General features: G+C 41.0%; 1 protein-coding gene across 3 annotated transcripts in view; it reads right to left on the bottom strand.

Moving 5' to 3' along the window:
• lpp (LIM domain containing preferred translocation partner in lipoma) overlaps positions 1-15,596 on the bottom strand; it is a 130,948-nt gene that overhangs the window by 14,680 nt on the left and 100,672 nt on the right. For all 3 annotated transcript variants that reach the window (XM_070832375.1, XM_070832377.1, XM_070832376.1), the window contains one exon: positions 5,208-5,377. In XM_070832375.1, coding sequence (XP_070688476.1) covers positions 5,208-5,377 — 170 coding nt within the window. The remainder of the gene's footprint in view (positions 1-5,207; positions 5,378-15,596) is intronic.

The following is a 15,596-nucleotide window of genomic DNA, read 5'->3' as shown; positions in this document are numbered from 1 at the left end:
AGCTGGTGCGTTCACACAAAAGCTGACACACTGAGTGTACTCTTGGCATGTCAAATTACAGCACTTTTCCTCTAAAGTAGAGCACTCTTCTTAAATGTATTATCATTACATGCCCTATCCCTGCTCTCAGCAAGCCGTGTCTGAGATTGCATCCCTCAAGAATGTAAAAATGCCTCCAACCCTCAACTTTCTGCACTTTAATGTGCATCTAGCTGTTGGATGACTGACTCAATTAACAACACAAACATGAAGTTAGAAACCTGCGGCTATCTTTACAGGTTTAGTTTGAACCAACATGCCCAGGTCCTCAGGTTTAGGGTCAACACATGAAAATACAATGTAAATGTCATCATGGATCTGGTTACATAATTGGATTTCCAATTACTAGACCCAGTTAAGATGTCTGGCTGTTGTGGAAAATACTGTTGTAATGTTGTCCGGCCCCACTGGGTTTCTCTCCTATTTGTGAATTTCCAGATGCCCTGTGATTAATTTGTTCCAGTTTGCAGAAAACATACAGTCAGCAGTACTTTGAATCTGCTGGAAAATGTCTCACATGAGAGCTTTCTTGGAAAACACTTAGTGGCACTAAAACTCTCTCTCTCTCTCTCGGTAAACAATGATGGACGGCTCGCTGGGTGGTGTTTGCACACACACTCATATTTTGAGTCCTATCATGTGCGCAAACATGGAACAGGGAAAGCTGTGGGACACTTCAGACTGAGACACATCAGACAGGAAAAAGAAAACAAAAAAAAAAAAATCCCAATGTTGTCACATTAACAAAATTATGAAGCACTCCATGCAAAACGAGACGTTAATTGAACGTCTGTAGAGTTTATCAACATCATTGTGTATTCAAATAGGCAGCGATTAGTCCTGTGGAGCCAAGCCAGGGAAGTGCCGAGGACAAAGGCTGACTGCTGCGCTGCAATTTGCAGGCCAGTGGTGTGACTCAGGCTGGTTAGACAGAGAGATAGCAGGCTGTAAAATCAGGAAGTAGACAGGCAACGATAACAGATGTGGGTGAGTTCCAGCACATTACTGAAAGGAATTAATGATATCTAGACAAACAGTTTGAATGAGGCAAATCACCCAGTGGAAGAAGTGGATCTTGTTAATACAAATGCCAGCATTGTTCCACAGAATATGTAAAGTCTCAGCCTTGATAAAGGGGCCGCTGATCGTCTACTTTGATACATGGCAGAATACTTTATTGGATGGCAATCAGTGTGGCGTACAAAATGTATTCCCTGCAATTCCTGGCAAAGGGAGTATTACATTTTTGCATATTATTATACAGATTCTACACACAGTAAATTTCCTTAGGCACCTGTTACACCTGTAAGATATTCTACATCAAATGTAATGCACTGCCAGAGGGTATTACAAAAATCTATTTCACCTCGACAGTACATAAGGTATGGGAAGAAAATATAAAGTGAGTTTCCACTGAGTTAACACTCTTCTTTTCTGTTTGTCTTTTCACTACAAATCCATGTTCAGTCCGTTTGAGAAACCTCACATGTTTCAGTTGTGCAATTAAAGTTAAACTGGTCTAATGTAGTTTTTTTTATTTCTTATTCTGTGTCAGAAAATGTTTTTTCCACCTATGTATACATATGTAACGGCGAATTACTCAAAAAGCATTAATCAAGAATACACATTTTAAGCATTCCAGGCTCTTTATCTTTCATACATATAATTTAAAGGGAAACCAATTTTACAAATCAAGTTCAGTTTACTGAACAGAGTTCTATTCATCCTGTGAAAACAGCTAAATAATGTCTTCTGTGGCCTTGGAGGGACCTTTTCAAAAGTCTAAAAGAATACTCTGCTTTGGGAGTACTACTCTTTAGCAAAAAGCCTGTTACACACTGGACAGGCATGGATTATTTAAAAGGCGGCGAGGATCTAACCAAACACACTGATGTGTGGGATTATGGGAAATGTAGGGCCCAGTGTTTTTAGTGCTTGAGCTTCACTTCAGAAAAAAAGTCAGGATATCTCAGGATCTGCTGGTTTGATTTTGACGACTGCATTTCTTTCCCAGCTGGTTCCCCTTGTTTACAGTCTTTATGCTAAGCTAAGCTAACAACCTGCAAGCTCTGGCTTAATACTTAGCATACAGACATGAGAGTGGTATGAACCTTCTTATCTAACTCTTGGCAAGAAAGGAAGATAATGAATTCCCCTAAATTCATGTAAGATCATAAAAGTCAACATTTAAACCAGATTTAAGATTCTTTAAATGTATTGCCTAAATGCCCCCAAACCTAATGGGAGCACAATACTAAATCACTTGAGTGCCCCTTCAAGATGGAAAACAGGGGGTTAATGAGAGTTTACATGCTCAACTATAACATGGCACGTTGAAGAGGGAGAACAGTCAGATCTTCAGTCAGAAAAAGAAATTCACAATGTATCATTAATGTTCGTTTGCTCTTAGAGATTCCTAGACTGACTGACTTGGAGGCTAACTTGAAGTTTTCCTCTTTCTCTCTGGAATATGACATTTCTCTTCAGAGACTCAACTCTCACGTTCATTCTCTAATCGTACAGAGGCGTATGACCCTGAGGATGGGAATAAAAGAAGAAGAAATTACTTTCATTAAGAAATTCAGATTTCCCCCATCCTTTTGATCTTGTGCCAGAAGAACATTTATGCTGATGAAATGCATAAATAAAGTTCTTAAATTATCCCGTTCCTCTTTAGCGCATGTATCAGAGTTGGAGAACTTCCAGACAAGACAACTACAATCACAGTGAGTGCCTCTGAAAAGGGATGATTTAAGAGATGGCCTGCCACTGGTTTAAACGTCATTTAACTCAGCTTCAAGACTTTACTGGTAAAGTGCATATAAAGGCATTTCCTGCAAGTGATCTGAAGACGGGAAAAAATGTATGTTTGTGTTAATGTGTGCTGTGTCAGAAGAATCAACAGCATCAGAGTGTCTTTTAATTTATTTCTTAAGGACAATTAATCATAATTTCTAGGAGGTTTTCTTAAAAGAATCTACTATATATCAGCAACGTTTTTTAAGCTGCCCTGGTGATGAAGATGCTTCATTCACCAAAAACAACACCGCAACCTCCTCATTAACTTGCAAGCTGCATTGGTACTGATCCAAGGCCAATCATCTCTCTTTAGAAATGCCTCAACTACAATTTGGAAAGTGTGGCAACCTGGCAACATTTGTTGTGTGTATCACCACACATGAGATGCAGGAATGGAACAAAGACAGCCTGTGAGAGACACATTCAAATTTTTCACATCTTGGGTTGTAAAGGAGTGATTCGCTCATTCTAGCTCTGGCAGTGCATTGTTGAAGAAGGATCGAAACTGATGAAGCAGAACCAGAGATCGTCTTTTTTAAATTTCTTATTCAATATGTGGTGCCCACATTACCCACAATGCAACTTGTGGTCTTCAGCCCCAGCAGACGCTGGCTCAAGTGACATTACTTGAGGCAAGTTATCTGCTCTTGTGCAGCTCCCGCCAAAGCCACGAAAGGCTTTAAACAACTTTTTTCACATAGTCAGTAGTGCTTCCCAACACCAGTAAACAGACTTTGAGGTTTAAAATCAGCAGTGCTCCTGTTTGGTGATATTTCCTTTACTGGTTTCATTTCAAGTTTTAAACTTGTACAAATCGATCCAAAAATCGGAGACACTTATTTCGACACATAAAAACAAAAATTAGAGTTACAAGTTATTACCCCAGATTTCCATGGTAGTGGCTCATTGCAGTGCACATTTACTTCCTGTCTCAGCTTCCAGGAATGACCTTCAAATTGTCCCGTGGTAATGCTGACAATAAGAAACTTCGACCGTGTCATATCCAGCAACTACACTGATGACAAAACTGAAGCCTATTGTAATGAAACTGAATGAGGGAAACACTTCTGCAAACTGATTTCCTTGTGGTATTGCAAGATGATGTGTCTTTCCTGACAATATTGCGCAAAGAAATACTTTCATGTGTGTTGCACAACATCGACAGGGAAACAGGTCGCAGTTTTGTAAGAGGGAATAAAAACTAAATTAAAAACAACTTAGGGTGCCTTCTGGGATCTCTCACTGCCAGTCATTTCTTCACAGTCTGGTCACCTTTTGATAGGAAGACTGATTTAGGAAAGTAAAAATGAGGAAACAGACGAGACAGAATCTTCTGTATTATCTAATCAACAAAGAGAATTAACACCATGATACATTTTAACATGATTTTGACTCATTTAATGACTAAAATGCATTTAAACCATATCTGACTGCTTATCAGCTGTGACTCCAGATAGTTATGCATCAGCTCACTGAATGATGTGCACGTGAAAACAATATGAGCATCATCTAATCCATCAAAGAACAGACATCTGAAAATCCGCTATTAAAAAAGACAATGACGGCATCTCTGATTCATTACTCAGGGGGAACATATGAATAATCTACCAGGTTGTCCTGGGCTAGAAAAAGTAGTATTGGGTAGCCAAGACAAGTTTTGCTCAGGCCATGTCTATTTCATTAAGGTTTAATCTGAAGCTTTGCTAATTCATTTCATAGCAGCTATTCACATTTGCCTTTGATATTAGCATCATCAACAGGCAACATTTCAAATGTTAAACCTGCATTGATTGATTTTTTGGCCACTTGGGGGCAGCAAAACAAGCTGTAAACACCACACATGGCTTACATGTTTGCAGATAAAAAGCCTATTTACACATCCAGCAGACACGCAGCATTAGTGCAGTACCTTCAGAGAACAATATGTGACTCTGTAGCTGCTAAATGTTCCAGTTTGTTCCACCAGCTAATTGCTAATTTTCTCTGTCGTGTTAGGCAGCTAGCATCCAGCAGGCTTTTTAGGGCTTTTCCGTGGGAAATGAGCTAACCTTTTTAGTTGTTTCTAGCATCGTATGTCTACGAACCTCTACTTGTCATTGAAGACTGTATAACTACAAAACAACCCCTTTCAGGTGAGGATATCGTGACAGCTTTACTGGGCGACCAAAAACAATGGAAAGACAGACAAGAGGAAATGAGGTGTGGTGAGAGGTGGCAGCTTTGATGAGACGAAATGTGGCTGTCTGGAGAGTAAATATACATGTATGAACATTACCTGCACAGGACCACCGATGTGCACTTCTGATACGGAGTGAACCACAACTAGACAGTGAGGCGGGTGGATTTAAAGGGGAAAAAAAGTTACTCACAATATAGCAAGGCTCACAGTACGCCTTCTTCTCCACAGCGAAGAAAGGCTTGCCACGCAGCTTGGTGCTGCAAGTCATGCAGACGAAGCAGTCGACATGGAAGACCTGGTCCATGGCAGTGCAGCCGGTGCCTTCACCCACCACGTTCTCTCCACAGCTGGCACAGCGCCCTGAGGAGAGGAAGAGGAGGGGAGGCTAAGAACAGATTCATCAGACTTACGCAGATATTTGAAGTCAGCGAACATTCATCAGGAAACCAACAGTCACTTTCCACTCACTGAAAACACTAAAAACGATCAAACGGTATTATCCAATCATGTATACTGTAATGTGTAGCAGCTGTAAGAAAGATTCTTTTCGTGCGCTGGCAGATGCTCTGATAACAGCAAACAGCCAGACCTAATAGGAGCATCCAGTGTGCTGCATGTGTCTCACTACACTTTTAGCACAGTAACACATCTTAAACCAAGCCAGGTCAAAGAAACGGGCTTTGCCAAGACATGCAAGACACATTTCTAAAATTGTGTAAAAATAATCCTCTCAAGGGCAAAGATCACATATCTATTATCCTGAAACCATTTTGTTTTTTGAATGGTTTCATGATACAAAGAGATAAAGAGGAGAATCAAGTCGTGCTGCAACTGGTGATTATTTTGATAATCAGCTCTGGAGGAGGAATTTTGTGTGTCCCTGGTTCCACAGATAAAAGTCCCCTTCCTCTCTCCATAGACAATGTTTGGAGCAATTCTATGATTCAAATGGACATAACATTCTCCTGTTCCATTAATCAGTGGAAAAGATGTGCTAAAAATATCAGGCTCTCTGATAAAAGGTCACAGGTACAACCCTGTGTACATAAAAAACATAAGGGGAGAAGTTAACCACGACTCCCAGGGTCTGTTTTGGTGAGAAACATCCAAGAAACGTGTTAAACGTGTTAAGTTAAATAATCATCAATCAAATTCTGAAACAACTTTGGATAAATTTGGTGCCTATGGTGCTGTGTTTTGTTCTCAAGTGCAACAATTAAATGTTCTGAATTTGCTGCAGCTCTGGTTCGCACCTCTGATATTTCGCCATAGCAGCGGTGGCTGAGGCTCATGGGTATTATAGTTTAAAGGTGAAATGATTCAAACTGTTGGCCATCACATTAACCTATAGACCTGTTCAATTATCCACAAGTGGGGTATTTATTGTAATTTTTCTCTCAAATGACCTTTTAAATTAGAACACGTTGAAAAATTGTTGAAAATGCTTGCAAGCAGGTGATGAACAGGATCCATAAGCTAAGTTGCTGCATCAACTCTAAATACTTTGTTCCAAAAGAAAAGTTAGCTTCATTTTCTGATGTCAGAAGTGCCTAATCTCCATTTCTGTTTCAAACGCTGGATAAGACAGGACTAAATATAATTGAGACATTAAAGAAACTATACACATCACCAAGGTGTGACATGGGAGACGTCTATTTAAAAAAAAAAAAATCAGGCTTCAAGTGATAAAAAGAAAACTTCAGAAGTACAACTAAGTCTTTGTAAAAGGGGGCACAAGTGAACTGATATTGTTGCGCCAGAAAGAGGCTGATTGCATATTGCGGGACATGGCATTTTGATATCTTTAATTGAGCTGGAGATATCTTTAATTGAGTTTAAGATGTCCTCGACTCAATGCAAGTTATCTTCAACCCAATTAATGACACTGTCAATTTAATTACTGGTATCTTACAATAATAGGGTTTAAAACGATATCTGAGAATGTTTTATTTTTTACACATCTGAAGACAGATGCAATCTCTCAGAGGAAGTATGATACAGTATATTGAATTAATTCAAGTTCAGTTGTATGGATCATTTTTGTTCCTTTTCATTTTTTGCTTCATCTAAAGGCTGATTCAGGCGATGATTGACACTGTGTATGTTCTGAACAGAGCAGTTCAAGCGTGTTACAGACAGAGGCGAGACACTAACCGGGGGAGATAGAGTATCTGATGCTTGCATTTTCACAGTTCCACTTTCTGTTTTCATATCAAAAAATTCAAACGGAGTGTAAAGCGGAATCTGTTTCAGGTATCAGCACAACTTTTGGAAGTCATATGTTGTTGAGATCAAATATCTGCTTGACTGCGAGGCCCACTAATGGTACTCTAATCTCAGATAACTCATTATCTTATTGTCAGCCTCGGTGGAAACAGAGAAAAGTTGCTTGATGAATGACTGGATCCACAACTTTTTCCAGCAACATTTGGAAATCCTCATTGAAACACTGATATCTGTGACTCTGCAATTACAGGATTCATTGTTTATTGACTGGGGACGCATTAGGGAACAAACGAGTGACAGATTGCTGTTGAAGACTATTAGATGTTAACATTTTGAATTCTTATCACGGCAGCAATTTGTACGTTAATTTAGTGTCTGCTGTCATCCTTAGCAACTCACAGAGCAGACAAGTTTTCATAAAACCTGCTATCAGTTTCATCTGTTCCCACAGCTCTATCCACACCTCAATTATGGCTGCGTTACCTACTGTACAGGAAGGCAGATTAAACAAACTAGTGAAGGCACGTCTCGGGGGACATGTGGGTGTCAGTGGAATCACAAGCAGGGTAATCACTTCAGAGAGCCAGAGGGAAAGAGAAATAGAGAGAGAGTGAGCGAGAGACAGAGACGGAGCACGCCGAGCCTGTTAGTGGCTTCAGATCACAGGCCATCTTCAGTGAGTGGATGAGAATGCCAAACATGTCCCACAGGGCTCCCACTTTAAATAGCGAGAAGGAAACCTCTCGGAAATCCTTTTCCTTTTGGCAGTCTGTGATCGTGAGGGCCCTCAGGAGCTATTTGTGCACGACAGCGTGTACAGTGTACACAGCTTTACCCACACGTGCACGTGCACACACACACACACACAGACACAGAGGCAAATACACAATGAAAAAAAAAATCTCTTTGCGCCAGACATGCCACACATGTAGACGAGTAAATACAAACCGAGATACATGTATCGCATACTGTATGCATACCCACAGACATGTCAAGCCATGCTGTGCGCTCACATCAGCAGCCCTCACATGAAATCACATGATCACATGTGTGAAAAAGAGCAGATCTGAGGCCGATACAGTTGGCCATGAAACTGCTATATGCTTTTTTTTTCCTAACCAAAATGTAAAGGACTGAGACTAAATGATGAAACAGACACGTCATTATATGTGATGTCACGTCAGAGATCACACTGCAATCTCTATTAGGGCTGTGATCAACGATTACTTTCATTATCAATTAATCTGATGACTATTTTAAGGATTATTTGATTAAATAAAAAGTCAGCCAGGTGCTTTTCTGAACTAAAGTCTAAAATCCAAAGATATTCAGTTCACAAGTAAGGAAAACAAACCAGCTAAATTTCACAATGGAGAAGCTGGAACCAGGTCATTGGTCATTGATTTGATTACCTATAATCGCTTTATATTGTTTTGTCTGACCAGCACTGAGACTAAACATGAAACAGAACAAGACATTCACCAAAGGACACTAAGAAAACCTATATTAAACTATATTCACATTTGAGAATTTCGAATCAGACAACCTTTAATAGTTCATTATTCATAAAAAATTTTTAATTTCCTCTGAATTGACTAATGGATCGTTTCTGTGCATTTTGGCAAACAGCTTGACTTGATTGTATAGTGAATGTGAAAAAGTAGCAAAAAAAAATGCCCATTAAAATTTCCATGAAACTATGTCTTCAAAATGCTTCATTTGACTGAGCGCCAGTCCAATCTGGAAAGATGTTCAATATCTTTTGGGAAGGTGGAATGGGTGAATGTGACATTTTCCCCTCATGAATGACTTGAATGATTAATCAATTATCCCAACTGCTGTTCATCAGCTGATCATTTAATAAACATCACATTTTAAGACTAAAGTTATCCCACGTGCGCACAACAGGGTCCTTGTTTTCCATTAAATATACCAAAACATGCTTAACTTCTAAAGCACACTTCTACTTTAATGTTTTTCATTGTGCGGTTTGAAAATTATTGCACAAAATGTGGAGCCTTTCAGTGAGTCTGTAACTTTTCTTCTCTAACAGTCTTACTGTATGATAATAGAGAGAAGTACGCAGTGTTTTACAATGCTTCACATCAATAATTCCACACATCAGCGTCGGAAGTAAGCATTTTCAATTTTGAGACACCACTTCAATTGACTTCTTGAATAATACAGGACAGCAATTGAAGCAACATCGTATTTACCCCTGTGGGGTTGATCGCAAATACTTTCGAACTATTTCAGCTGGGCATAAAGGAATCATGAAAGGCCTCACCGCTCCCCAGCGTCCCTTTGCGCGGGGAATGGAACCAGAGTCTTAATATCAAAACTTCAAATAGTTCCTGTAGAACCAATGCAATGGTGACGGGGCGGGAGGGGGAGTTCATTTACACTTTACTCACTTTCTTTCCTTTCATTCTTCAACCCTCAGAAGTGTCTCTTCTCTGTTACATCGAAAGTCAAAAGGACTGAAGAGAAAATCTTTTCTTCTTTTCCTTTTTTAAAGAAGCACATTCCCTGTGAGCTATAGAGGCTTAGAATGGTTAGACAATTTAATTGGATAAAAGGAAAAGATTAAAGAGGCCCTGACTCTGTTCCATAAATAATTGATTTCTAATGTATTTGTAGTGGCAGTGAGACGCTGTTGTTTGGGAATGGGGGATGTTGAGTGGCAGAACGCTTCAGATTTCCCTCAGTCTTTGCCTTCTTTGTTTTTTCACGCCGTGATATTGAAGCAGCATGAAAGGCAGAGAGGGAGCACACTTGCAGCTCAATTTGATCTTACATCGTCAGAAATCAAAGATCGTGCATGTAAAGAAGGATCGCAAGGAACTTTTTTGTGGAAGACCAAACTTTTCACACTATGTTACTAAAGAATACAATTCTGCTGGTGCAACCCTTGCAAAGCCCAAAGGCAAAGCCAGCAACTGTAGCTCGTATCCAAAACTAATAAAAGAACCACAAAATCCATTTTGGGACTTCAACTAAAGTTTTGCGCTTGGATTAAAATATCCAATAGATATGGTGGTAAAAACACAAAAACACATTCAACTACTGCAATATTTGTGCTTCAACATTAACAACACAACAATGCTGAAAGGAATGAATTAAAAACTAACTCATAGAAATGTGGCTACAGCAAATTATCTTGCTCCACTTCACGTTCTTATTGGACATCATTTTTTGAAGAAGTGTTTCCACCTCGAATAAAACACCCACTCATTGTGACACCCTTACAAAGGTGGGCCAAACAACGATACAAAGTTGTGATAACTTCTTCACACTTAATTACAGGCATAAACAATAGGTCAGCGAGCGGTTAACAGCAGAAGATAAGCCTGTCGAACACATTAGGAGTGTAACTGCCAGCTACTGAACTGCCAGAGGCGGCGATTTGTGCGTTGTTTCATCTCTTTCCCCTCTAGGTTAATCTACTTTGTTGCTTCGCCCTCCATGCAGCCTGACAATGCTGTGGCCTTCGGTTGCCTTAGGATGACGGGGGAAATAGCTGTCATCGCCGCATTTCAATCTCTGAATGCCTCTTTCCTAACCCCTGCCTTTAATCTCATTCCCAATGTCAGCAAATAGCAATCTGCAGAACTGCTGCGGCAATGGTGGAGGATGGAGGATAGGCGAGCCTGTGCCACTAAGCATTACTGCTCGGCCTGTCACGGCCCGCGGCTGCAGAGCGAGGGGGACTGAGTGTAGGTTACATGTTTTAGAAGCAGGTTGGCAGGAGCGACATGGAGGGGTGCCAGGGAGCGAGCAAGGCCGGCGATTGGGGTGAAAGACAGAGAGCAAGAGAGAGCGTGCGAAAGAGAGAGAGAGGGAGAAGGAGGCGGGGGGACAGGTGAGCGTGTGTGTGCAGCAGCTATGTGGGCAAACTGTGTTCAAAGATGTCTGTGTGTTTATATGCTGTTTATCTGTGCGCACCCGTGTGCTTGTAACTATGTCTGCTTTTGCGTGCATGAGCATGCGAATGTCTACTCATTCCTGAGGTCAAACGCTCACTCACAAATGAAATCTAGCAATGTGAGTGCCCGGAAGCCTCAGCTGGGCTCGCACGGCAGCTGATCTTGCAAGCCTCAGTGGAGCTGTCTCAACGAGGCAGGATAGCAAGCGCCGAGCCTGGCGGGGGAGGAAGGGGAGGGGGGAAGGGGAGGCAGGGGAGGGAGGGGGTGGTCACCTCACGTGAACCGCTGCCAAAAAGCGGGCTTCTGTCGCCGGGAAGAGAAGCCCCATGCTGGCATACTGCATCAGCTGAGAAACTAGAAAGCAGCATTGTGAGGTCAGCAGCAGTGCTGGGACAAGATAATGAGAGGAAAAAAATGGCAGTGAGGACCCATAAACTATGCTGGACAAACTACTTCATGCCTTTTGACCCCGCCCTCACAGCTCAGAAATGTGACATATAAAATGAGGTATTGAAAACACCATATGACCAATTACAAGCGAGGTGATGACATAGCAGAAAACCTGCCAAGATCTCATTCATAAAAGAACAGAATTATAAACAGTTCAAAATGAAAAGCGGGAGGTTTTGTAGAATTTTTTCAATCTGACAAAGATTGAAAGCAGTTAACATTATTTACATGAGAAAAAAGGGTCTTGGAAGTCAAATCCGCAGCCCCCCACTGACATACTTACTGCATTTTTCTTACAAAAGGCAGCTATGATGGATCATCCGTGGCTATTGTGTTGTATAATCTAGTCTTTTTCAGTCATACACTATAATCCACTGTAGGTGGTATAGTGATGCATGGGCTTTAGACTAGTTGCCATGTCACCAGACTGCCTCATCTGATGCCCCCCCTGCCCCTGGGTGGTCGCTGACCTCCTTCCAGCAGCATTATGCTATTCTGTCTCACAGTGATTGCTGCAACATGCATACACACACTGCACAACAAAGAGGCAACACTTCGCCTCTGTGATTGGAGGAAATCCTCTGATAGTGAAAGAGGAAATAGACTTTTCAAGCCAAAGGGTCTATGAAGGATTACTGTTGAGAAAAAAATGGAGGCAGGTTAAAACTTAAATGAACTGTGGCCATGAAGAACAAAAGTGAATCCAATGATTATATTGATTTTAGAAAATTTGTCAAAAATGGAGTCAAAAGTACATTTAACAGTGCAATGTTGTAACTTAATGTAGTCTTGTGTTTTAAAGTTATAACATACTTTTTTATTTGGTTATTTCATTTCATGTCATTGTGTGTTTGCTTGTTTTTTCAGCCTTTTAATTCATTTGAAAGTTGTGGTCGATCTGGTGAAACCTGAGGTTACTGTGGTAACAGCAAGTACAGGTTAACACCACAGCGAACTCTCCTTGAACAGCTGCTTTGACAGAAATATAACACAAAGACAACTGGTGTGTTTCGTATTGCTCTAATAAAGAAGTCAGTCAATTAATACCGTGATCTGCTGCATTTGCTGTTTTTGTTTGTGCGTTTGTGGACATGTATTTGACGAGCAACGTCAGCCCCAATGTTCCCAATAAAAGCCACTCCATTTTTAAAATGCTTTTAATGTGAAGTAGCAGTACGAAATGTTGGGTGTTCTTTACCAGTAACTCTGATACGGCTGTAGAAGAGTAAACAGTGAGGCTGATATCAGCAGCATAAAATTAAAAACAATAACACTGGATTGCATTTCCAATGAAATCTCTTGTGCATAGAAAGGCAAGTGGAATTGAGGGCAAGAATGGCGGACCCTGCCACTAAGAACGAAAACTACAGAACTACTATGTAGAGAGATCTCAAGGGTTCAACATTTTTTGGGGGGGATTCTTCAATTTTATAGGAAGTGCTTCGATTTGCATTTTATGTATACAAAGGTCTTCCGTTTTTTAAGAATTATCATATTGCACCTGCATGTGTACAAGAGCTTTTGTTTTTCTCGGTATACAAGCCAAATGAGGCACACCTTGACTCTACACCTTCATAAGCTAAATGGAAACAGTTATCTGTATTGGGGGAGACGGTTGGCCAAAGGCATTCGGAGGCTGTGGAGGTGGAGCGTGGTGGGGAAGCAGGGTTGGGGGGTGGCGGGTGGGGGGGGTGGAGGTGCGTCTCTTTAAGCCAGCAGAAAGGTTTTACTCTGACACACATCCCACTTGTTATGACATGTAGAGACACATCTAAAAGCAAACTCCTAAGAGGTTGCTAAGGGCGACCTCAGTAATATGCAAATTAATTCCACCAGAGTATCTTAGACAATGCACAAAGCTGTCTAAACTGGAAGCCTATTAATACATTAAGTTATGATGCTCTGTTGTGTTATGAAAAAAAAACGGAAAAAAAAAAAAGAGAGGAGAGGCGGCTCCACAAGAGCTGTTCACTGTGTGAACCTAAACTTTTTCTGACCCAATTACCTTAGCTGATCTGTTCTGACTCCTCTGGCCTGTACTGTTACTGAAGCTACACTGCCATTTGTATCTCTTCCAAGATTCCTCATGAACATTTCATGCGAGGTGTCTTATAAATTATGAGGGCTCCTCCAGCTGACATTATGAGGAAAAATGGCAAAGCCTGCCTTTTCTTCTCTGGCTCTTATCATAAAACAAAAGCTAGCTCAAACCAGGAGGAAAGGCTTTTCCGACAGCTCAGAGTCCTGCGTGGAGTACAGTATGCCCAAATGAATTTCTCTCCATATATCCAATGACTATCGCTCTACCATCTGATAGTAACATTACCAAAACATTTATGCCACTGCTCAAAAATCTCTCTGGAAAATCACTCTGTATAAATATTGATCGGATATTAAGATTTCACAACTTTCTTAATTCTATACAGTGGAATACTGAAAGTCTGGGATCACATGAAGGAATTCTCGACTTGTCATTTTGGTATTAAAGGAGAAATAAAAACAGATTCTCTGTGGCAGAATGAAATACACTGCATAAGTATCATCATGACTAATAGTAAATAATGCAAAGCATCTCATCCTTTCAATTATTCAGCTTTATGTCCTGGTTTTGGTTGACAGAAATGTAGTGATGACAAAATATTGTAAGTTCCTGTGATGCACAAATGCCAAGGCATCTGTACTGCGAGCAGAGTAGCTGTGTCTTATTAGATTTCCACAAACACAGTACACCTACGCACAACCTAAGTGGATTAAATACGACGGATGATGACATTTGGAGAAAAGGCTTTTTCAGATTACTCAAATCTAATCTGGAACTCTAAATCAGGACTAATCAGTTGCTTTTCAAAGAGGCTTCAATCATAGGAGGAATTTCTGGCGTGCAAACTGGGTTTCTCGCAAGAAAAGCCGCTCTTTTATAGTGCATCATTTTCAGGTTTTCTACAGTTTAAAGGGCACTAGCATTTGAGAATGGCTGCTTTTTATGTTCCACAAAAAAAGTGTTAAAAAATGTGACCAATGCGATTGCTGGACTGAAGTGAAACATCACAATAATGTTGGGTAACTTCTGAGCTACACATGGAGCTCCATTGAGTCTGATGAAAAGTTTCCTTGTGACATCACAGCGCCAGAGAGTAACGTTAATTCAATTCAATTAACCCCCTCTGGACCAATGAAAACTCACTGTAGCTGTTTTAGATAAGAAGCTCATCAAAGACATTAGTGACACCAATAAAACTTTGCTATAGGAAGACAATGATCCAGTCCAGTGGTGCGCTAGAGATCGCAGCCCCACTTTGATTAATCTTGTTAATTACTAGCCTTAGGGTTTCAACAACTGCTAGCCCTCTTCCCCTTGTACCCCACTGAAAAAAGAAGAGCCTTGTGTGCCATTAGATTCTTTTTAATTACAAAAGTCTCATGCCCTGGGACTGATTCTCCAACAGCCCTTGATATACAGTAAGGAACATGCCGGACTAAAGTCAATTTTAACCTTAGTGTGGTGGCTATATGTACATTATTCAGCGGGGGAGGACGGGGGCTCTGTGGATTTGCAGAGCAGCAAGTGCCTGTGCTTCAACTCTCTCCTAATGAGTCCCTGCAGTCACCTCAGTCGCAGGCCCCTGCCCTCATCCTCTTTCTGTCTCTCAGTTAATTCAGCTGTCGCCTTGTTTAACCACAAGATGACCCTCCCTCCCTCCCTCCTTCCCTCCATCCCTCCATCCAACCCCCCTGCCCCCTACTCCATGAACAGCCAGCCGCTGTCAGCCGAGGACGCACACGCTATCCCTAACTTGTTCTGGCTACCTCAGCTCACATATGACCCATTTCTCCCATGTCCTTGTTTTACCAGCCTTCAGCCAGTCAGCCTTATAGTTGGCAAATAGTGGCAAGTGCACGCATGGTATAGCAGTGCGCAGAGTTCATGCCAAGTCTGCGTCGCAAACACATTCACCCAAAAATTAGGCCAACAAGGC

The sequence above is a fragment of the Pempheris klunzingeri genome, chromosome 6 (assembly GCF_042242105.1).
Source record: "Pempheris klunzingeri isolate RE-2024b chromosome 6, fPemKlu1.hap1, whole genome shotgun sequence".
Lineage (NCBI taxonomy): Eukaryota > Metazoa > Chordata > Actinopteri > Acropomatiformes > Pempheridae > Pempheris > Pempheris klunzingeri.
This window is presented reverse-complemented; position numbering and strand designations above follow the sequence as displayed.